Genomic DNA, 26,496 nt, shown 5'->3' with positions numbered 1-26,496 from the left:
TATGTAAGCATTCATGCATGTATTATACATGTATGTCTGTTTGAATGTATGTATACATATATGTGTGTATGTATGTATACATGTATACATCTATGTATGTATGTACGTAAATATGTAGGTATGCATGCATGCATGTATGTATGTATGCATGTTTGTATACATGTATGTAGGTATGCTTGTATGTACTCTATGTGTGTATGTATACAGGTTTGTATGTATGTATTACACGTGTGTATGTATGTATGTAAGCATACATGCATGCATGTATTGTTATTGAATGTATGTATACATTATGTATGTATACATATATGTGTGTACGTGTACATGTCCAGTATGTATGCATATATACATCTATGTAAGTACGTATGTATGTATATATACATGTTTGTAGGTATGTATATATACATGTATGTATGTATGCATGTACACATCTATGTACGTATGTATGTACTGTATGTATGTATGTTTGCATGCATGCATGTATGTACGTATGTGTGTATATATATATGCATTCAGGTATGTATGTATATCTGTCTGTATTTATGTTTACATGTATGTATGTATGTATGTATGCATGCATGTATGTATGTATGTATGTATGTATACACATATGTATGTACGTACATATGTATGTATACAGGTACATACATGTATGTATGTATGCATGCATGCATGCATATATACATGTATGTATGCATGTATGTACATGTATGTATGTATATATATATATATATATATGTGTGTATTCATGTATGTATGTTTATATGTCTGTCTGTATGTTTACATGTATGTATGCATGCATGTATACATGTATGTATATATATATATATATATATATATATGTATTTATGTATGTATGTATATCTGTCCGTCTCTTTGTATGTTTACATGTATATATTTATGTATTGTTGATGTTGTTGTGAGTCCTTGACAAGACGGCAGACATCTTCCTGCATGAAGGGCTGACAGTGAAGATTGGGGACTTTGGTCTTGCCACAGTGAAGGCCAGGTGGAGCGGCTCACATCAGGTGGAGCAGCCTTCAGGATCCATTCTGTGGATGGTGCGTGCACAAGTGAGGCGTCAGATCCGGGCCCCGTCACACCCTTCTCTGCGGGCGTCTCTTTGCAGGCCCCCGAAGTCATCCGCATGCAGGACAACAACCCTTACAGCTTCCAGTCCGACGTCTACTCCTATGGAGTGGTCCTCTTCGAGCTGATGACCGGAGAGCTGCCGTACTCGCTGATAGCCACCAGAGACCAGGTGCGAAACACTCGGAGGAACCTTATATTCAGTGTGTATAGCATGTTAGCTCAGTAAGAAAGTCAGTAAGGAATCTCCATTAGGTGTGTCCAAACTTTTTGTTTTAGTTACAAACCTTGTTTCCATATGAGTTGGGAAATTATGTTAGATGTAAATATAAACAGAATACAATGATTTGCAAATCCTTTTCAACCCATATTTAGTTGAATATGCTACAAAGACAACATATTTGATGTTCAAACTCATAAACTTTTTTTTTTTTTTTTTTGCAAATATTCATTAACTTTAGAATTTCATGCCAGCAACACGTGACAAAGAAGTTGAAAAAGGTGGCAATAAATACTGATATGTTGAGGAATGCTCATCAAACACTTATTTGGAACATACCACAGGTGTGCAAGCTAATTGGGAACAGTTGGGTGCCATGATTGGGTATAAAAACAGCTTCCCAAAAAATGCACGGTCTTTCCCAAGAAAGGATGGGGCGAGGTACACCGCTTTGTCCACAACTGCGTGAGCAAATAGTCAAAACAGTTTAAGAACAACGTTTCTCAAAGTGCAATTGCAAGAAATTTAGGGATTTCAACATCTACGGTCCATAATATCATCAAAAGGTTCAGAGAATCTCGAGAAATCACTCCACGTAAGCGGCATGGCCGGAAACCAACATTGAATGACCCCTCAGATGGCACTGTATCAAAAACCCACATCGATTTCTAAAGGATATCACCACATGGGCTCAGGAACACTTCAGAAAACCACTGTCACTAAATACAGTTGGTCCCGACATCTGTAAGTGCAAGTTAAAGCTCTACTATGCAAAGCGAAAGCCATTTATCAACAACATCCAGAAACGCCGCCGGCTTCTCTGGCCCTGAGATCATCTAAGATGGACTGATACAAAAAGGAAAAGTATTCTGTGGTCTGACGAGTCCACATTTCAAATAGTTTTTTGGAAATATTCGAGATTGTGTCATCCGGACCAAAGGGGAAGCGAACCACCCAGACTGTTATCGACGCAAAGTTTAAAAGCCAGCATCTGTGAAGGTATGGAGGTGCATTAGTGCCCATGGCATGGGTAACTTACACATCTGTGAAGGCACCATTAATGCTGAAAGGTCCATACAGGTTTTGGAACAACATCTAAGCGCCGTCCTTTCTTGCTTATTTCAGCGAGACAATGTCAAGCCACGTGTTACAACAGCGTGGCTTCGTCAAAAAAGAGTGCGGGTACTTTCCTGGCCCGCCTCCAGTCCAGACCTGTCTCCCATCGAAAATGTGTGGCGCATTATGAAGCGTAAAATACGACAGCGGAGACCCCGGACTGTTGAAAGACTGAAGCTCTACATAAAACAAGAATGGGAAAGAATTCCACTTTCAAAGCTTCAACAATTAGTTTCCTCAGTTCCCAAACGTTTATTGAGTGTTGTTAAAAGAAAAGGTGATGTAACACAGTGGTGAACATGCCCTTTCCCAACTACTTTGGCACATGTTGCAGCCATGAAATTCTAAATTAATGATTATTTGCAAAAAAAAAAATAAAGTTTGAGTTAAAACATCAAATATGTTGTCTTTGTAGTGCATTCAACTGAATATGGGTTGAAAAGGATTTGCAAATCATTGTATTCCGTTTATATTTACATCTAACACAATTTCCAAACTTACATGAAAACGGGGTTTGTGTATCGTAAAACTTACAAAGTTTGGCGTCATGAATGAAGAATCCATTTGTGTAGAAACGCTATAGATGACTAAAAGTTGGAACAACCTTTGTACTTTCGGTTCAAAGAGGAGTTCAGATGGCGCCATAGCATTTAATGACAACTCCAACATCCAAGACAAATCCATTGATGAGCCGCGCCGTTCCACAAGCCGCAGGGTTCGAAGCGTAGGAAAAATCGTGTCCTATTTTTGTTCTGCCAGATCATCTTCATGGTGGGGCGAGGCTACCTGACCCCGGACCTTAGCAAGCTGTACAAGAACTGTCCCAAAGCCATGAAGAGGTTGGTGGCCGACTGCATCAAGAAGTCCAAAGACGACAGGCCGCTCTTCCCGCAGGTGAGCTTCCCCGCCCAGCTCGGGTCGCCTCACGAACACGTCACCCAGCCTGTCTGCTCTTCTCCCCAAGATCCTGTCCTCCATCGAGCTCCTCCAGTACGCCCTGCCCAAGATCAACCACAGCGCCTCCGAGCCCTCGCTGCACCGGGCGGCCCACAGCGAGGACATCCACGCCTGCACGCTCACCTCCAGCAGGCTGCCCGTCTTCTAGGGGGCCGCCCCTTCTGATGGAACCAAAGAACGAGGAGAGGCCCGTGCAGCCACCCAAGCGCACATTTAGCCGACGTGAAGGAAGCGACACAAGTTAGTTTTGTGTGGAAGTCAGCAGATGATATCGTCTTAAGAACCAAGGTGGCGGCCGCCAGCACCACGGGAGAACGGGAACTTGCACATGTTGGCAGCGTCTCAAATGTCCACACTAGAACATTATTGTCTTAAATATTTAACGTTTTTCATTCTTGATCAGGTCAAACATCACTATTTGAATAAAATTCACTTCATTCTTTGCCAACTTGACTGGAAATGGCTTTTTTATTTCTCTTTCGTCTACTTTTTGGTCATTGAATCAACGTTTGTACGCACGCCGACAGTAGAGGGCGCTGTCTTCCTAATGAGTTGTAAGCATTATGTTACACCTCATTATGTAACAGTTAATAATGTTATTATGTAACAAACACGATTAGCTAATAATGTCATGTAACAAACAGCTAATAATATAATGATGTAACAAACACATGATAGCTAATGTCATTATGTAACAAACATACAATAACTAATATTGTATGTTTGTTACATCATTATGTAACAAACATACAATAACTAATAATGTAATTATGTAACAAACACAATAGCTAATGATTTCATTATTTAACAAACATAAAATAACTAAACATGTAATTATGTAAAAGACACACAATAGCTAATAATGTAATTATGTGACAAATCAATATAGCTAAAAATTTACTTATGTAACAAACATAGATACCTAATAGTGTAATTATGTAACAAAAATAGATAGCTAATAATGTCATTATGTAACAAAAATACAATAACTAATAATGTCATTATGTAACAAACATACAATAACAAATAATTTAATTATGTAACGAACACATGATAGCTAATAATGTCATTATGTAACAAACACGATGGCTAATGAAGTAATTATGTAACAAACAGATAGTTAGTAATGTCATTATGTAACAAACATGATAGCTAATGTCATTATGTAACAAACATAAATAGCTAATAATATAATTATGTAACAAACAATAATATAACAATTATAGTGCCGTTATGTAACAAACGGACAACTAATAATGTAACAATGTAACAAACACATGATAGCTAATGTCATTATGTAACAAACATACAATAATAATGTAATGATGTAACAAACACATGATAGCTAATATAGTCATTATGTAACAAACACTAGCTAATAGTGTAAGTATGTAGCAAACACATGATAGCTAATAATGCCATTATGTAAAAAACATACAATAACTAATAATGTAACTATGTAACAAACAATAATAATATAATAGTTATAATGCCATTATGTAACAAACGGATAACTAATAATGTAACAATGTAACAAACACATGATAGCTAATGTCATTATGTAACAAACATACAATAACCAATAATGTAATTATGTAACAGACAATTATAATAATTTTAATGCCATTATGTAACAAACGGATAGCTAATCATGTAATGATGTAACAAACACATGATAGCTAATGTCATTATGTAACAGACATACTATAACTAATAATGTAATTATGTAACAAACACCATAGGTAATGATTTCATTATTTAACAAACATAAAATAACTAAAAATGTAATTATGTAAAAGACACACAATAGCTAATAATGTAGTTATGTAACAAATAAATATAGCTAATAATGTATTTATGTAACAAACATAAATACCAAATAGTGTAATTATGTAACCAAAATAGATAGCTAATAATGCCATTATGTAACAAACATACAATAACTAATAATGTCATTATGTAACAAACACATGATAGCTAATAATGGCATTATGTAACAAACATACGATAACAAATAATTTAATTATGTAACGAACACACGATAGCTAATAATGTCATTATGTAACAAACACGATAGCTAATGAAGTAATTATGTAACAAACAGATAGTTAGTAATGTAATTATGTAACAAACACATGATAGCTAATAATGTTATTATGTAACAAACATACAATAACAAATAATGTCATTATGTAAAAAACACATGACAGCTAATCATGTCATTATGTAACAAACACACGATAGCTAATGTCATTATGTAACAAACACATGATAGTTAATAATGTCATTATGTAACAAACATAGATAGCTAGTAATGTCATTATGTAACAAACACATGAGAGCTAATGTCATCATATATGTAACAAACATATATAGATAATGAGGTAATTATGTATCAAACAGATAGTTAGTAATGTAATTATGTAACAAACACATGATAGCTAATATGCCATTATTTAACAAACACGATAGCTAATGTAATTATGTAACAAACACAATTCGCTAATAATGTCATTGTGTAACTAACACAGGATAGCTAATGTCATTATGAAACAAATATACTATAGCTAATAATGATCATTATTTAACAAATACAGGATGTCATTATGTAACCAACATAGATAGCTAATAATGTCATTATGTAACTCACCATAGTTAATAATGTCATTATGTAACAAACATACAATAACTAATGATGAAATTATGTAACAACACACGATAGTAAATAATGTCATTATGTAACAAAGATATAGCTAATAATAGCCATAAGGCGCAAAAAATGTTTCCTACATTCTTCAACGTGAGAGAGCATAATATAAGATGTGTAAATGATTAATTATTGTATTGTGAATATGATCAATATTGTTATTAATTGATTATGTAACCGGGATGCTGCATGACGCTTGTTACACCTTCACACCAGCAGGTGGCAGCAAGGCTAATTTTTTTGTCTCAATAATATTAATAATAATAATAATGTGCGTTAAATGCATTCGGATTCCATAAAACTCTTCTAACATTAAAATGCATACTAATTAATGTAATTTTTGCTAAGAAACATTAAAAGTGCATCAATCTAAAATAACAAATAAGACTTTTAAAGTTTGTTGTCTGAATTTAAAGGCTTATTGTTTCATAAATACTGAAAAGTAAGCACATAGCAAATTACCTTAGCACAACTAAGATGTAAAAAATCCTCTGAGCAGAACTGAGATGTAACAAATTATTTTAGCAGAACTGAGACGAAACAAATAATTTGAGCAAAACTAAGACTATGTGACTGCAAACAACTTTCTACTTGCTTTAGTGCAGACCAAAATAAATATGCAAAAATTAAGAATGTTTGCTGTGGTTGATCAAATATGATGTCATTGTTTATGTTTATGTTATTGTTTATGTCATTGTGTATTTTAAGTTTTTGTTTATGTTATTGTTTATATTTCTGTTATTGTTTATGTTATCGTTTATGTTTATTCTATTGTTTTTGTTATTGTTCATGTTTATTTTATTGTTCATGCTTATATTTATGTTATTGTTTATGTTGATGTCATTGTTTATGTTATGTTATTGTTTATCCATCCATCCATTTTCCACTGCTTGTCCCCTTCAGGCTCGTGGGGGGTTGCTGGAGCCTATCTCAGCTGGGCGGAAGGTGGTTTACACCCTGGACAAGTCGCCACCTCATCGCAGATGTTATTGTTTATATTCATGTTATTGTTTATGTTTGTGGGAGAGTGGCTGTGCGCAACCCGAGGGTCCCTGGTTCAAATCCCACCTAGTACCAACCTCGTCACGTCCGTTGTGTCCTGAGCAAGACACTTCACCCTTGCTCCTGATGGGTGCTGGTTGGCGCCTTGCATGGCAGCTCCCTCCATCAGTGTGTGAATGTGTGTGGGAATGGGTAAATGTGGAAGTAGTGTCAAAGCGCTTTGAGTACTTTGTAGGTAGAAAAGCGCTATACAAGTACAACCCATTTATTTACTCTCTCACTCTCACTCATTTTCTACCGCTTATTCCCTTTCGGGGTCGCGGGGGGCGCTGGCGCCTATCTCAGCTACAATCGGGCGGAAGGCGGGGTACACCCTGGACAAGTCGCCACCTCTTCGCATATGTTATTGTTTATGTTTATGTTATCGTTTATATTTCTGTTATTGTTCATGTTTGTTTATGTTATCATTTATGTTTATTGTATTGTTTATTTTATTGTTTTATTGATGTTATTGTTATTGTTTATGATATTTTTTGTCTTTTGGTACGTTTGTTATTGTTTCTGGTTTGTATTTATATTATGGTTTATGTTTATGTTATTGTTTAGGTTGTTGTTGTTGTTTTTTGCATGTTTGTTATTGTTTTTGTTTATGTTATTGTTTATATGTATGTTATGGCTTACATTATTGTGTTATTGTTTGTTTATGTTTGTTATTGTTGATGTTTATATCTATACCATTTTTTTCTTGTTTACATTGTTGTTTGTTTATATAATTGTTTATGTTATTATTTATGTTGATTTTTATGTTATTGTTTATGTTTATATTTATGTTATAGTTTACATTTATATTCATGTTAAAGGTGCAAGAAGATGAAAAGTTGCGTAACGAGTGTGTTCTCGATGACTGACTCTACGTTCTTCCCAGTTGTGCGACTCACAAAAGACACACAAGTCGGTGGTGTGTTCAAGGGAACTTTATTGGCAACGACAACTCTGTGCACCTTCGCACAATTCCAACAGCAAATATCGCCGAGTCGTCACAAATCCCTCCGCGCTGTTGTGTATTCTTCTCACACGTGTCGCGGCGGCAACACAAACAACACAAACAACAAGTACACACAACACATTTTTTTTCCGTCATGCAAACTTCTGGAACTTTTCAAGCGTCGCAAAGTTAGAAATATTGGGAATGTCTGAAAGAAAATACTTTGAATTTATCTTTTGGTTTCATTAACTGTAATTAATTATATCTATATTTAATAATCATCAGTATTGATTTCATTTATTCAGTCTTTGGTTGGAAATCGTACAGTGTGTGTGTGTGCGGTTGTGTGTGTGTGTGTGTGTGTGTGAATGAGAGCAACACACGTGTGACAAAAGACGACAACGTCTCTGAGGAGTTTCACCCATGCAAAATGGAATATTGATGAAAAAAATTTGCAAAAACGTTAAGAGTATTTAACACAGTTTGACGACAGTAAAGATAAAAAGTATAAAATTCCTTCAGTCGAACCACGGAAGCTTGAAAGAAAAATCACACAACTTTTAAAGCACGAGCGGCCAAAACGAGCACAGAGAGCGATAAATCCCAATTAAACTCTGCATGGAGTTAATATATTGATATTCATGTTTAATATTGCCTTATAATCAATGAGATACTAAATATTAATGTTTAATATTCACTTATCTTGAATATAATACTTAATTTTAAATTTCAATTTTAAATTATCTTTCATATAATACTAAATATTAATATTGAATATTCACTTATCTTGTTAGTGGTAGTCAATATCAATGTTGACTATTCAGTTGTCTTGAAGAGATTTGGGCGTGACAGCGGCTCCGTTACAATCCAGGATGTACTGCAAGCAGCCTTGAGGAGGACGAGAACAGCCGTTCTTCAGGTTCTCCATCGCTTCTTCTGCTTTCTCAGACACACCCTGAAATCACACCACAATATTCATATACTTTATATACTACATAATACAATATTTACATCCCACATAATACAACAATATTTATATCTTACATGATACAAGAATATTTATATCCTACATAATACCACAATATGTATATACTGCACTTTATATACTAAATAATGTAACAATATTTATATCCTACATAATACCACAATATTTATATACTGCACTTTATATACTACATAATGTAACAATATTTATATCCTACATAATACCACAATATTTATATACTGCACTTTATATACTATATAATGTAACAATATTTATATCCTACATAATACCACAATATTTATATACTTTATATACTACCAAATGCAACAATATTTATATACTACATAATACAACAATATTTATATACTACATAATACCACAATATTTATATACGACATTATACAACAATATTTATACCCAACATAATACCACAATATTTATATACTGCACTTTATATAGTACATAATGTAACAATATTTATATCCTACATAATACCACAATATGTATATACTGCACTTTATATACTACATAATGTAACAATATTTATATCCTACACAATACCACAATATTTATATACTTTATATACTACATAATGCAACAATATTTATATCCTACATAATACAACAATATTTATATACTACATAATACCACAATACTTATATACGACATTATACAACAATATCTATACCCAAAATACCACAATATTTATATACTGCACTTTATATACTACATAATGTAACAATATTTATATCCTACATAATACCACAATGTTTATATACTTTATATACTACATAATGCAACAATATTTATATGCTACATAATACCACAATATTTATATACTTTATATACTACATAATGCAACAATATTTATATCCTACATAATACCACAATATTTATATACTACATAATACCACAATATTTATATACGACATCATACAACAATATTTATATACTACATAATACAATATTTATATACTACATATACTACATATTAAAACAATATTTATGTAATTTATATACTACATAATACAAAAATAGTTATAAACTTTATACACTACATAATACACATTTTTATATACTTTATGTACTACACAATACAACAATATTTATATACTACATACTACAACAATATTTGTATACTACTTATTACAACAACATTCATTTACTTTATATACTACATAATATATTTTTTCTATACTTTATATCAGGGGTGTCAAACGTACAGCCTGTGGGCCGGATGAGGCCCGCAAACAGGTTTCACGCGGCCCGCGGTATGAGTTTGCTAAGTATAAAAATGATCCGAAATTTTTGAATGAAACAAACTGCTGTTCTAAATGTGTCCACTAGATGTCACAATAGCTTTGTATCTTCGTAGAATAGATGATGCTACATATGTCAAAAAATAAATAAATAAACCACATGATGTCAATGCACCAGTCGACGAAAATGAGCAAACCACATAATTTCCTGTAATTTGATTTTGATATTTTTTTTTTTATCTTGATGGATTGAAATTAGTTGACTGATGAACATTATCACCTAATTAATTCAGAAAGTATAAATAACAACAAATAAAGATAGACTACTATAAAACGCAACATGTAAGTGTAAAAAAACACACAACAACATTATGATTTGTACATTTTCAGAATGCGCATGTTCCTGCAAGTATTGAATTATTCCTGCAAGTATGGAAGTATTCCTGCAAGTATTGAAGTATTCCTGCAAGTATTGAAGTATTCCTGCAAGTATGGAAGTATTGAAGTATTCATGCAAGTATGGAAGTATCGCTGCAAGTATTCCTGCATGTATTGAAGTATTGCTGCAAGTATTCCTGCATGTATTGAAGTATTCCTGCAAGTATAGTCAAATTGCTGCAAGTATTCCTGCAAGTATGGAAGTATTCCTGCAAGTATCCCTATAAGTATAGACAAATGGCTGCAAGTATTCCTGCAAGTATGGAAGTATTCCTACAGGTATTCTTGCAAGTATTGAGGATTCCTGCAAACATGGAAGTAATCCTGCAAGTATGGAAGTATTTCTGTATGTGTTCCTGCGAGTATGGAAGTATTACTGCATGTATTGAAGTATTGCTGCAAGTATTCCTGCATGTATTGAAGTATCGCTGCAAGTATTGAAGTATTCCTGCAAGTATTGAAGTATTCAAGCAAGTATTCCTGCAAGTATTGAAGTATTCATGCAAGTATGGAAGTAGTCCTGCATGTATTGAAGTATTGCTGCAAGTATTCCTGCAAGTACAGTAGTGCCTGTGTGTGAGTACCTGTGAGGGCTGCAGGGTGGTGGCTTTGTGTCCTTGGTCTTGGTGCAGGTGTACCAGCTGTGTGAGTCTGCTGAGCACCAGGTCACAGATGAGCTGGCGGTCCTCCGCCTGGTGCTCGCCCACTAGTGGCATGGAGGATCCCACCACCTGTATCACATGACCAGATATTACACACCAGATCACATGACCAGATATTACACACCAGATCACATGACCAGATATTGCACACCAGATCACATGACCAGATATTACACACCAGATCACATGACCAGATATTACACACCAGATCACATGACCAGATATTACACACCAGATCACATGACCAGATATTACACACCTGATCACATGACCAGATATTACACACCAGATCACATGACCAGATATTACACACCTGATCACATGAACAGATAGTACACACCAGATCACATGACCAGATATTACACACCTGATCACATGACCAGATATTACACACCAGATCACATGACCAGATATTACACAACAGATCACATGACCAGATATTACACACCAGATCACATGACCAGATATTACACACCAGATCACATGACCAGATATTACACACCTGATCACATGACCAGATATTACACACCTGATCACATGAACAGATAGTACACACCAGATCACATGACCAGATATTACACACCTGATCACATGACCAGATATTACACACCAGATCACATGACCAGATATTACACACCTGATCACATGACCAGATAGTACACACCAGATCACATGACCAGATATTACACACCTGATCACATGACCAGATATTACACACCAGATCACATGACCAGATATTACACACCAGATCACATGACCACATATTACACACCAGATCACATGACCAGATATTACACACCAGATCACATGACCAGATATTACACTCCTGATCACATGACCAGATAGTACACACCAGATCACATGACCAGATATTACACACCTGATCACATGACCAGATATTACACACCTGATCACATGACCAGATATTACACACCAGATCACATGACCAGATATTACACACCAGATCACATGACCAGATATTACACACCAGATCACATGACCACATATTACACACCAGATCACATGACCAGATATTACACACCTGATCACATGATACCGAAAAATGTCATATTATATGAGGCTCTCTTGGATCTTATTTTGAAGGTACAATTCCCAAATACACATTCAACTCCAGCAGTACTTCAGTTCTCATGTTTTGTGTTTTATTTTGAAGGTACAATTCCCAAATACACGTTGAACTCAAGCAGTATGTCAGTTTTCATGTTTTGTGTTTTATTTTGAAGGTACAATTCCCAAATACACGTTGAACTCAAGCAGTATGTCAGTTTTCATGTTTTGTGTTTTATTTTGAAGGTACAATTCCCAAATACACATTCAACTCCTGCAGTATTTCAGTTCTCATGTTTTGTGTTTTATTTTGAAGGTAATATTCCCAAATACAAGTTCAACTCCACTAGTACTTCAGTTCTCATGTTTTTTGTGTGACCTACAACTTCTGTGTATATACTTTGACATCTACATATACTTAGGCATGTACATTGTAGTACATGTATTCTATACTTGGACACGTACAATGTAGTAGATGTACTCTATATTTGGAGATGTACTCTATACTCAGGCATGTATATTAGTACATAGTAGATGTACTTTATAGTTGGACATGTACATGAGTACATAGTAGGTGTACTCTATAGTTGTACACGTATATTTGTACATAGTAGATGTACTCTATAGTTGGGCATATACATTAGTACATTGTAGATGTATTCTATACTTAGACATGTACATTAGTACATAGTCGATATACTCTATAGTTGTACATGTACATTAGTACATAGTAGTTGTACTCTATAGTTGGGCATGCACACTAGTACATAGTAGATGTACTCTATAGTTGGACATGAACATTAGTACATAGTAGATGTACTCTTTAGGTTGGTATATATTAGTACATTGTAGATGTATTCTATACTCAGACATGTACATTAGTACATAGTAGTTGTACTCTATAGTTGGGCATATACATTAGTACATAGTAGATGAACTTTATAGTTGAACATGTACATGAGTACATAGTAAATGTACTCTATAGATGGATATGTACATTAATTACTACATAGTAGGTGTACTCTATAGTTGAACATGTACATTAGTACATAGTAGGTGTACTCTAGACTTAAACATGTACATTAGTACATAGTAGGTGTACTCTATAGTTGGACATGTACATTAGTACATAGTACATGTACTCTATACTTAGACATATACATTAGTACATAGTACATGTACTCTGTACTTAGACATGTACATTAGTACATTGTAGATGTACTCTATAGTTGGACACGTACATTAGTACATAGTACATGTACTCTATACTTAGACATATACATTAGTACATAGTAGATGTACTCTATACAAAGACATGTACATTAGTACATAGTAAATGTACTCTATAGTTGGACATGTACACAGTCGATGTACTCTACATTTGGACATGTACATTAGTACATAGTAGATGTATTCTATAGTTGGACATGTACATTAATACATTGTAGAAGTACTCCACAGTTGGACAGGTACATGAGCACATAGTAGATGTACTCTATAGTTGGACATATACATTAGTACATAGTAGATGTACTCTATAGTTGGACATGTACATGTGTACACAATAGATGTACTCTATAATTTGACATGTATATTAGTACATAGTAGTTGTACTCATTAGTTAGATATGTACATTAATACATAGTAGATGTACTCTAGTTGAACATGTACATTAATGAGTACATAGTAGATGTACTCTCTAGATGGACATGTACATTAATTAGTACATAGTAGATGTACTCTATTGTCGGACATGTACATGTGTACACAATAGATGTACTCTATAATTTGACATGTACATTAGTACATAGTAGTTGTACTCATTAGTTAGATATGTACATTAATACATAGTAGATGTACTCTATAGTTGAACATGTACATTAATGAGTACATAGTAGAAGTACTCTCTAGATGGACATGTACATTAATTAGTACATAGTAGGTGTACTATATAGAGGACATGTACATTAATTAGTACATAGCATATATACTCTATAGTTGAACATGTACATGAGTACATAGTAGATGTACTCTATAGTGGACATGTACATTAATTAGATGTACTCAATAGATGGACATGTACATTAATTAGTACATAGTAGATGTACCCTATAGTGGACATGTACATTAATTAGTACATAGTAGATATACTCTATAGTTGAACATGTACATGAGTACACAGTAGATGTACTCTCTAGATGGACATGTACATGAATTAGTACATAGTAGTTAAGCCCTATAGTTGGACATGTACATAAGTACATAGTAGATGTACTCTCTAGATGGACATGTACATTAATTAGTACATAGTAGTTGAACCCTATAGTTGGACATGTACATGAGTACATAGTAGATGTACTCTCTAGATGGACATGTACATTAATTAGTACATAGTAGATGTACTCTATAGTTGGACATGTACATGAGTACATAGTAGATGTACTCTCTAGATGGACATGTACATTAATTAGTACATAGTAGATGTACTCTATAGTTGGACATGTACATGAGTACATAGTAGATGTACTCTCTAGATGGACATGTACATTAATTAGTACATAGTAGATGTACTCTACAGTTGGACATGTACATGAGTACGTAGTAGATGTACTCCCTAGTGCTAGTACTTTGTACCTCGGTGATGTAATCGTTGCCATCTTTTCCATGAATGGCTTTGACAGCACAAACTTCCAGACCTCCAAAGATGTCCGAGCAGGTGTCGACCCAGAGTTTGTATCTGAGGAGAAGAAGACTGCATCTTACTTTCACTTTCACTTTGTGGCGTTCAGGGGGCGACACTCACCTGTCCGTCATGGCCACGCGTTCCAACATGGCCGACCCGATGTTGCTCTTCCAGTTCCCAGACATGGAGGTTCTCCTGCAGGATTATTTTCATGATTTAATCATTCACTTCTTCAACACCACAGTAGCACTAGTAGTACTCCATTAAAGTACAGTGTTTCATTGTCCTGTGGTCAAACACAGTGTTACTGTTCAAACTGTGCAAAATATACTTGTTAAATAAAACCTCTGCCTGTTTTTAATGAATACGTGGGTCTACTAGGCTACCGTGCCTTCATGTTGCTCAGGTTGGAGAAGCACTGCCATGAAACAATGTTACAGTGTGTCAAGACTTGGACTATGAGGTGGTTGTTTTCCCGAGATGCAAGTGAACTTGGCATGATGGTAAAGACATCTTTTATTTTCTAACACTAACTACAAAAAAAGGAACAAACAAAAGGCGCTCACAAGGAGGTACAAACACTTGGCTATGAAATAAAAGACTAGCTAACAAAAAAACTTACTTTGGAACAGAACGAGAAGGGAACATGGATTATTGGCACGGATTTACAAGGTGCGTAGCAGGTGATCGAGGGTGTGAAGGAGGTGATGTTGCCAGGATGAACAACAGAAACAGACAGGCTTAAATAATACTGTGGTGATTAGTGAAAACAGGTGTGAGACATCAGGACAGGGGCGTGACATGAGGACAAAGTGAAAACTAATGAGTTGCTATGGTAACAAAACAAACCAGGAAGTCCAAAAAACAAAACCGAACATGACTAACACAAAACATGAACACACAGACACGACACCTTGTCCAAAATATACTTGTTAAATTTAACATTCTTCCTGTTTTCAATGAAAACTTGGGCCTATTGGCTACTATGCCTTCATGTTGCTGAGGTTTGAGAAGCACTTCCATGAAAGAATGTTACAGTGTCCAAAATATACTTGTTAAATACAACTTCTGCCTGTTTTTAATGAATAATTGGGCCTACTAGGCTACTGTGCCTTCATGTTGCTCACACTGAGAAGCATTGCTATGAAACAATGCCACACAATGTACTTGTTAAATACAACTGCCTGTTTTTAATGAATACTCGGGCCTACTAGACTACTGTGCCTTCATGTTGCTCAGGTTGGAGAAGCCCTGCCATGAAACAGTGTCCAAAATATAACTGTTAAATTTAACATTCTTCCTGTTTATAATGAATAATTTGGCCTACTATGCTACTGTGCCTTCTTGTTGTCCCAGTTGGAGAATCACTGCCATGAAACAAATGTTACAGTGTCCAAAATATACTAGTTTGATTTAACAATCTTCCGGTTTTTAATGAAAACGTGGGCCTACTAGACTACTGGGCCTTCATGTTGCTCATGATGGAGAAGCACTGCCACGAAACAATGTTACAAAATACACTTGTTAAATATAACTTCTGCTTGTTTTATTGAATACTTGGGGCTACTAGGCTACTGTGCCGTGATGTTGCTCAGGTTGGAGAAACACTGCCACGAAACAATGTTACAAAATATACTTGTTAAATACAACTTCTGCTTGTTTTTAATGAATAATTGGGCCTACTATGCTACTGTGCCTTCATGTTGTCCCAGTTGGAGAATCACTGCCATGAAACAATGTTACAGTGACCAAAATATACTAGTTTAATTTATCATTATTCTAGTTTTCAATGAATACTTCGGCCTACTAGACTACTCGGCTTCATGTTGCTCAGGTTTGAGAAACACTGCCACGAAACAATGTTGCAAAATATACTTGTTAAATACAACTTCTGCCTGTTTTTAATGAATACTTGGGTCTACTACGCTACTGTGCCGTGATGTTGCTGATGTTGAGAAACACTGCCATGAAACAATGTTACAGTGTCCAAAAGGAACTTGTTAAAAAAACTTCTGCCTGTTTTTAATGAATAATTGGGCCTACTAGACTACTGTGCCTTCATGTTGCTCACACTGAGAAGCACTGCAATGAAACAATGTTTCGAAATGCACTTGTTAAATACAACTTCTGCTTGTTTTTAATGAATACTTGGGGCTACTAGGCTACTGTGCCTTCATGTTGCTCAGGTTGGAGAAACACTGCCACGAAACAATGTTACAAAATATACTTGTTAAATACAACTTCTGCCTGTTTTTAATGAATACTTGGGTCTACTACGCTACTGTGCCTTCATGTTGCTCAGGTTTGAGAAGTACTGCCACGAAACAATGTTACAAAATATACTTGTTAAAAACACTTCTGCCTGTTTTTAATGAATACTCGGGCCTACTAGGCTACTGTGCCTTCATGTTGTCCAGGTTGGAGAAGCACTGCCATGAACAGTGTCCAAAATATACTTGTTAAATTTAACATTCTTCCTGACTTTAATAAAAACTTGGGCCTACTAGACTACTGGACCTTCATGTTGCTCAGGTTGGAGAATCACTGCCATGAAAGAATGTTTCAAAATAGACTTGTTAAATACAACTTCTGCTTGTTTTTAATGAATAATTGGGCATACTATGCTACTGTGCCTTCATGTTGCTCAGGTTAGAGAAGCATTGCTATGAAACAATGTTACAAAATATACTTGTTAAATACAACTTCTGCCTGTTTTTAATTAATACTTGGGCCTACTAGGCTACTGTGCCTTCATGTTTCTCAAGTTGGAGAAGCACTGCCATGAAACAATGTTACAGTGTCCAAAATATACTAGTTTAATTTAACATTCTTCTAGTTTTTAATGAATACTCGGGCCTACTAGACTACTGGCCTTCATGTTGCTCACACTGAGAAACACTGCAATGAAACAGTGTCCAAAATATACTTGTTAAATACAGCTTCTGCCTGTTTTTAACGAATACTTGGGTCTACTAGGCTACTGTGCCGTCATGTTGCTCAGTTTGGAGAAGCACTGCCATGAAACAGTGTCCAAAATATACTAGGTTAATTTAACATTCTTCCGGTTTTTAATGAGAACTTGGGCCTACTAGGCTACTGTGCCTTCATGTTGCTCATGTTTGAGAAGCACTGCCGCGAAACAATGTTACAAAATATACTTGTTAAAAAAAAAATTCTGCCTGTTTTTAATGAATACTTGGGCCTACTAGACTACTGTGCCTTCATGTTGTTCAGGTTGGAGAAGCACTGCCATGAAACAATGTTACAGTGTCCAAAATATGCTTGTTAAATACAACTTCTGCCTGTTTTTAATGAATACTTGGGTATACTAGACTACTGTGCCGTGATGTTGCTCATGTTGAGAAGTACTGCCATGAAACAAATGTTACAGTGTCCAAAATATACTAGTTTAATTTAACATTCTTCTAGTTTTTAATGAATACTCGGGCCTACTAGACTGCTGGGCTTCATGTTGCTCATGTTGAGAAGCACTGCCACGAAACAATGTTACAAAATATACTTGTTAAATACAACTTCTGCCTGTTTTTAATGAATAATTGGGCCTACTACGCTACTGTGCCTTCATGTTGCTCATGTTGAGACGCACTGCCACGAAACAATGTTACAAAATATATTTGTTAAAAAAACGTCTGCCTGTTTTTAATGAATAATTGGGTCTACTAGGCTCCTGTGCCTTCATGTTGCATAGGTGGAGAACCTCTGCCATGAAACAACGTGCGTGTGTGACTGACATGTAGGCTTTGTAGTCCGCAGCGATCTTCTGGATCCTGATGTCGTATTTGGACTCGATGAGCGGCTCGCTGGTGGTGTAGGTCTGAGTGAGCGCCACCACGCTGACTATGTCCTGGAACTTGCTGTGGTTCTCCACCTTCACCTGCAAGAACACCACCCTGGATCAACCTCACAACACTCCGGAGTCTTCACCCGTTCACGCCAACCTTTCCGATGCCGGAGTGGGCGTGGCCAATCTTGATCACCACCGGGAAAGACGGCATGTTGGACTGGAGAAGAAGAAAGCGTGAGCGAATATATTCCGGGTCGGAAACGGAGGCTCTCACCATCTCCTTGTAGTTTGGATAGAAGGTTTGTTGGATGAGTGGAAACTTCTCGGCGCCTAACTTCCTGTGAGTGTTGATGAGCTGAGCGAACTATGGATTGAGGAACATTAGAAATACTGTCGGTCTCTATGGCAACCGTCCTGCTTACCGCCCAGGGCTTGTCACACAGGTTGTAGATGGACTCCAGAGAGTTGATGCTGGGGACTCCTGCGTACTGAAGAGCGATGACCAGGTTACGGAAATCTTCATTTTGCGTCATGCTGTAGGCGTGTTGGCGAATTAACACAAAGTCCGGCTTGAAGGACCTGAGAACACACCCTCGTTAGAACCCTAAAGAACCGTACATGTGTGTGGTTAGCGGGCCTACCTGACCATCTTGCTTCCATTCCTGAACCCCGTCACGCTGACGTTACAAACTCCATCAGCCTGAGCCGTGATGTTGATCTCACTGAACTCCGCCTGCACAGTTGGAGATTTCGTCAACTTTCTAAAGCAGGGGTCCCCAAACTTTTTGACTTGGGGGGCCACATTGGGTTTAAAAAAATTTAGCCGAGGCTGTAAAATATATATCAGGTCAGGAAGTAACACAGAGGCTATTTCATCCCTACAAGCCTGTTTCCCAGGTGTGACAGTCGCTTGCTGTCGAGCGGGTTCCCAGGACCATCAAGGAAGGACATTGCTGAGCAGGTTTGACTCTTGTTTGTTTTTTCAAATAAGCTAGTCGCTTTTCAGCTCCTTCTCTGCTGCTCGCTCCTCCGTTGCTTTTCAGCCGCCCCCTTTGTCGTCGTCTTGCTCTTCGTTAATTTCGCTCGTCAGGTGCTTCCCCTACTCCTTCTGCCCCGATCTCTCCTCATTTCTCCCCTTTTATACAGCCAGAGGAGAAATGTTAATTGTCTACCGGTGCGCAATCCACACACCTGTACTTGACTGCGGCGTCGCTCCCGGCATCCTCCGCCTCCTCGTGCCCTGCCCCGCTGCTCGTTCGCCGGCTGCGCCTCTCCACAGCAGGCTTCCCTGCTCTTCAGGGGATTTTATAATAACATAGGCTCCAGCGACCCCCTGCCACCCCGAAAGGGATAAGCGGTAGAAAATAGATGCATGTATAATAAAATCCTCTGAAGAGCAGGGAAACCTGCGAAACAGGCGATTTTATAATGAAATATATAATAAAATCCCCTGAAAAGCAGGGAAACCTGCAAAACAGGCTTGTAGGGATGAAATAACCTCTGTGTTTTTTCCTGACCTAACGTATAGTCCGCTGTACCCTGGTATTGAGCAATGTATAACGGATTATATATATATATATATATATATATATATATATATATATATATATATGTATATATATATATATATATATTCTGAGCGCAATGATGTCACATTATCAATGGGAAAATGCATTTTTAAACAATATGACTTGCCTGGGCGGCAAGGAGACACCGAGAGTAACAAGCAGTATAAAATGGATTAGAAAGGACAGATTTAATACAAAAATAAAATTCTAATTCAAACATTTTAACTTGAGACTTCCCGTGGGCCGTAGTTTGGGGGACCCCTGTTCTAAAGTCTGGACTTGGATACCTTCTCGGATTGTCTGGTCAATAGTGGACAACAAACATGAAAGCACATCTACTGACCTGCTCCACTTTGATGTCATAATCTTCGGCGATCTTCTTCCCACGAAATAACTTTGCCCTGCATGGACACAAAATATGAAATCCTTCTACAACTGCTGCATATAATTTAGTTAAGACTCTCTGAATCATGTTTATGCTGCGTATTTTTGTATTTGTTAGGCTTATTACAATCTACAAAACCCCAAACCAGTGAAGTTGGCACACTCTTTAAATGGTAAATTTAAAAAAAGAATACAATTATTTGCAAATCCTTTTCAACCTATATTCAATTGAGTAGACTGCAAAGAGAATATATTTAATGTTGGAAATGGTAAACTTTGTTATTTGGAATTTGATGCCTACAACATGTTTCAAAAAAGCTGGCACAAGTTGCAAAAAAGACTGAAATGCTCCGTCATTCACAAACAAGGAAGGGGCGAGGGTCAGCACTTTGTGAACAAATGCGTGAGAAAATTGTTTGAGAACAACATTTCTCAACCAGCTATTGCAAGGAATTACATGTGTTTCATACATACAGATGTTGTTGCATACATACATATGTTGTTGTTTCATATATACAGATGTTGTTTTATACATACAGATGTTGTTGTTTCATTCATACAGATGATGTTTCATAGCTACAGATGTTGTTGCTTCATACATACAGATGTTGTTGCTTCATACATACAGCTGTAGTTGCTTCATACATACAGATGTTGTTGCTTCATCCATACAGATGATGTTGTTTCATACATATAGCTGTTGTTGCTTTAGACATACAGATGTTGTTGTTTCATACATACTGATGTTACTTCATACATACAGATGTTGCTTCATACATACAGATGTTGTTTCATTCATACATATGTTCTTGCTTCTTACATAGATATGTTGTTGTTTCATACATACAGATGCTATTGTTTCATTCATGCAGATGTTGTTGTTTCATACATACATATGTTGTTGTTTCATACATACAGATGTTGTTTCATTCATACAGATGTTGTTTCATACACACAGATGTCGTTGCTTCATTCATACAGAAGATGTTTAATACAAATGTTGCTTCATACAGATGTTGCTGCTTCATATATATGTTGTTGTTTCATACATACAAATGCTGTTGTTTCATACATATGTTGTTGTTTCATACATACAGATGTTGTTGTTTCATACATACGGATGTTGTTTCATACATACAGATGCTATTGTTTCATTCATGCAGATGTTGTTGTTGTTTCATTCATGCAGATGTTGTTGTTTCATACATACAGATGTTGTTGTTTCATTCATACAGATGTTGTTTCATACACACAGATGTCGTTGCTTCATACATACAGAAGATGTTTAATACAGATGTTGCTTCATACAGATGTTGCTGCTTCAAATATATGTTGTTGTTTCATACATACAGATGTTGTTGTTTCATACATATGTTGTTGTTTCATACATACAGATGTTGTTGTTTTATACATACAGATGTTGCTTCATACATACAGATGTTGTTGCGTCCTACATAGAGATGTTGTTTTATAAATATTGATGTTGTTGCTTTAGACATACAGATGTTGTTGTTTCATTCATACATATGTTGTTGTTTCATACATATGTTGTTTCATACATACATATGTTGTTTTATACATACTGATGTTGTTGCTTTAGACATACAGATGTTGTTGTTTCATACATACGGATGTTGTTTCATACATACAGATGTTGTTTCATACATACGGATGTTGTTTCATACATACATATGTTGTTTTATACATACTGATGTTGTTGCTTTAGACATACAGATGATGTTTCATAAATACAGATGTTGTTGCTTCATACATACAGATGTTGTTTCATACATACAGATGTTGTTTCTTCATCCATACAGATGTTGTTGCTGCATACATACAAATGTAGTTGCTTCATACATACAGATCTTGTTGCTTCATACATACTGATGTTACTTCATACATACATATGTTGTTTCATACATACATATGTTGTTTTATACATACTGATGTTGTTGCTTTAGACATACAGATGATGTTTCATAAATACAGATGTTGTTGCTTCATACATACAGATGTTGTTGCTTCATACATACAGATGTTGTTTCTTCATCCATACAGATGTTGTTGCTGCATACATACAAATGTAGTTGCTTCATACATACTGATGTTACTTCATACATACAGATGTTGCTTCATACATACAGATGTTGTTTCATTCATACATATGTTGTTGCTTCTTACATACATATGTTGTTGTTTCATACATACAGATATTGTTGTTTCATACATACGGATGCTATTGCTTCATTCATGCAGATGTTGTTGTTTCATACATACATATGTTGTTGTTTCATACATACAGATTTTGTTGTTTCATTCATACAGATGTTATTTTATACACACAGATGTCGTTGCTTCATACATACAGAAGTTGTTTAATACAGATGTTGCTTCATACAGATGTTGTTGTTTCATACATATGTTGTTGTTTCATACATACATATGTTGTTTTGTACATACAGATGTTGCTTCATACATACAGATGTTGTTGCGTCTTACATAGAGATGTTGTTTTATACATACTGATGTTGTTGCTTCAGACATACAGATGTTGTTGTTTCATACAGTACATACAGATGTTTCATACATACAGATGTTGCTTTATACATACAGATGTTGTTGCGTCTTACATAAAGATGTTGTTTTATACATACTGATGTTGTTGCTTCAGACATACAGATGTTGCTGCGTCTTACATAGAGATTTTGTTTTATACATACTGATGTTGTTGCTTTAGACATACAAATGTTGTTGTTTTACACATACAGATGTTGCTTCATACATACAGATGTTGTTGTTTTATACATACTGATGTTGTTGCTTTAGACATACAGATGTTGTTGTTTCATACATACATATGTTGTTTTATACATACTGATGTTGTTGCTTCAGACATACAGATGTTGTTGCGTCTTACATAGAGATGTTGTTTTATACATACAGATGTTGCTTTATACATACAGATGTTGTTGTTTTATACATACTGATGTTGTTGTTTTAGACATACAAATGTTGTTGTTTTATACATGCTGATGATGTTGCTTTAGACATACAAATGTTGTTGTTTCATACATACATATGTTGTTTTGTACATACAGATGTTGCTTCATACATACAGATGTTGTTGCGTCTTACATAGAGATGTTGTTTTATACATACTGATGTTGTTGCTTCAGACATACAGATGTTGTTGTTTCATACAGTACATACAGATGTTTCATACATACAGATGTTGTTGCGTCTTACATGGAGATGTTGTTTTATACATACTGATGTTGTTGCGTTAGACATACACATGTTGTTGTTTTATACATACTGATGTTGTTGCTTTAGACATACGGATGTTGTTGTTTCATACATACATATGTTGTTTTATACATACTGATGTTGTTGCTTCAGACATACAGATGTTGTTGTTTCATACAGTACATACAGATGTTGTTGTTTGATACAGTACATACAGATGTTTCATACATACGGATGTTGTTGCGTCTTACATAGAGATGTTGTTTTATACATACTGATGTTGTTGCTTCAGACATAAAGATGTTGTTGTTTCATATATACAGATGATGTTGCTTCATACAGATGTTGTTGCTTCACACAGATGTTGCATTTGGAGTCATAATCGCCCACTCAGTAGAAAGGAGGACGGCGGTCATAAAAATCAAGACTCACCAATCCTGTTGAGGTTCGTCGATGACCAGCAGAGTCTTGAACTTCTTGGGTGTGGTGACGGAGGTTTGCTCCACCAGTCCTGCCGAGGCCGCCGTCTGCTTGACCACGTTGGTGATGGAGCTGAAGAATCCGGCTCCAGTGGACTGAGGAGGCTGCGGAGAAGTCGCGGGAGGAGCAGGCCCCGCCGTGGGGGACTTGGCGAGGGCGGCGGAAGCGGGCGCCGGAGGCTGAGTGGTGTCGGGCCTCTGGAGGTCCGTCATGTAGCCATTGGGCAGGTTGGAGATGAAGGTGCTGTCAGAGAGACGCCGTCGCAGGTAATTCATGGCTGCAGAGAAGGAGATCACGCTCTCAGTGAATGTGCTTCCTCTCAGCTTTGAGGAACATCCTGCCAGCTCCTCCTCGCCGGCTGGTCACGTGGCCGCGTCCTGCAGCCAATGGCCTCCCTCTCTGCATGCCGCTCAGCCATTCTGAGGATGCTCTCACTATTGCCTTTTTGCCACCCCTCCCCCACACACTGCTGCCTCTCGCACCGTCTCTGCACCATTGTGGCTTCTCTGCACCGGGAACAGGAAGATGCCCACTATCATCTGCCCTTCTTTGACGTATCATACATAAACACACGTATGTGCGGGTATATGCGTGGGTGGGTGTGTGTGTAAAATGGCTGACTAAGGACAAGCGGTCATTCACAATCCACACACACTATTGATTTATTCATGTACACCAGGGGTCGGCAACCTTTACCACTCAAAGAGCCATTTAGACCCGTTTCACAAAATAAAGACAACAATGGGAGCCACAAAACTCTTTTGTAATTTAAAATGAAATAACACTGTCAGGTTTTCCCCTGACAGTTTGTCTATGTCTTATTTTTTTCCTCTACATTTGTCTGTTTCCTCTGTATTTATCATTTCCTGTCTAGTGCTCTTATTTTGGTTCAGCTTCCTGTTTGTCTCCCTGTGTCCTGTTTTCACTCAATCGGCCAACTCCTATTTTACCTGTTTTGTTCCTCCAGTCAGTGCTGGATCATTGTATTGTATTGTATTGCATCATCCTTGCCACATGTCACTCTTGTCGTGCTACCTGTCGTGTCATGTTGTTACAGCTACTACCTGTCGTGCTACATTTTGTCCTGGTCGTCGTAACGGTAAGCTGTTTCTGTTAGCATTAGCTATTTCCAGTTTTTCTGTTTATTTTCCACTACCTTTTTGTTTTTCTAGCTCCCAGTGCTAGCTCCTTTAGTTTGTTATTCCGCCCACGTGCGTGCTTTTTGTTTGTTCTTGTTCTATTATTTATATTAAATAATGTCTTCATATCCAATGCCTGCCTCCATCTCTGCATCATGGGGTTCATCACCAACTAACTGTGACAAACACAGCATACAGAGTTTTCTTTTGCTTTGTGCTATGTCTAAACCAGGGCCTCTGACACGCGGACCGCAATTAAAAATGAAAATGTAATGTTAGTGCGGCCCGCGAGTTTTAAATGAATGCCCCTTATTAGCATCACGCTTGCCAACCCTCCCGATTTGTCCGGGAGACTCACGTAGTACAGGGTAACTATTCTCCTGGACGTCTGCTGAGCTGCGCCCTAACAACAATAACAAGGGGTGTGCTATGATGGCACTGCCTTTAGTGCCCTCTACAACTTGTACAAATAGCTTGCCAGTCAAGTCACATGTTGTATGTGGCATCTGCAGATTCGTGTATGTGACTGCAACCAACATACAGGTCACACTGAGGGTGCCCGTTTAAACAACGCCAACACTCTTACAAATATGCGCCACACTGTGGACCCACACCAAACAAGAATGACAAAAACATTTTGGGAAAACATCTGCACTGTAACACAACATAAACACGACGGAACAAATACCCAGAATCCCAT

At 36.6% G+C, this 26,496-nt stretch overlaps 2 protein-coding genes across 3 annotated transcripts in view; one reads left to right on the top strand and one right to left on the bottom strand.

Annotated features, from left to right (window-relative positions):
* Positions 1–3,830, top strand: part of raf1a (Raf-1 proto-oncogene, serine/threonine kinase a) — a 39,699-nt gene extending 35,869 nt beyond the window's left edge. For both annotated transcript variants that reach the window (XM_061902913.1, XM_061902914.1), the window contains 4 exons: positions 943–1,061; positions 1,130–1,261; positions 3,185–3,319; positions 3,390–3,830. In XM_061902913.1, coding sequence (XP_061758897.1) covers positions 943–1,061; positions 1,130–1,261; positions 3,185–3,319; positions 3,390–3,530 — 527 coding nt within the window. In that variant the 3' untranslated portion in view covers positions 3,531–3,830. The remainder of the gene's footprint in view (positions 1–942; positions 1,062–1,129; positions 1,262–3,184; positions 3,320–3,389) is intronic.
* Positions 3,831–8,050: 4,220 nt separating this feature from the next.
* syn2a (synapsin IIa) lies at positions 8,051–25,090 on the bottom strand. The gene is made up of 11 exons (XM_061902900.1): positions 24,610–25,090; positions 20,888–20,945; positions 19,618–19,709; positions 19,399–19,555; positions 19,251–19,340; positions 19,131–19,193; positions 18,924–19,066; positions 15,292–15,366; positions 15,123–15,225; positions 11,343–11,489; positions 8,051–9,031 (listed from the first exon to the last, which is right to left on the bottom strand). The coding sequence occupies exons 1-11, from the start codon at positions 24,930–24,932 to the stop codon at positions 8,897–8,899; spliced, it is 1,386 nt and encodes a 461-aa protein (XP_061758884.1). The 5' UTR covers positions 24,933–25,090; the 3' UTR covers positions 8,051–8,896.
* Positions 25,091–26,496: the final 1,406 nt, after the last annotated feature.

This window comes from Nerophis ophidion, linkage group LG06 (genome assembly GCF_033978795.1).
Source record: "Nerophis ophidion isolate RoL-2023_Sa linkage group LG06, RoL_Noph_v1.0, whole genome shotgun sequence".
Classification (NCBI taxonomy): domain Eukaryota; kingdom Metazoa; phylum Chordata; class Actinopteri; order Syngnathiformes; family Syngnathidae; genus Nerophis; species Nerophis ophidion.
Note: the sequence above shows the minus strand (reverse complement) of the source record. Positions and strands in the feature narration are given on the sequence as shown.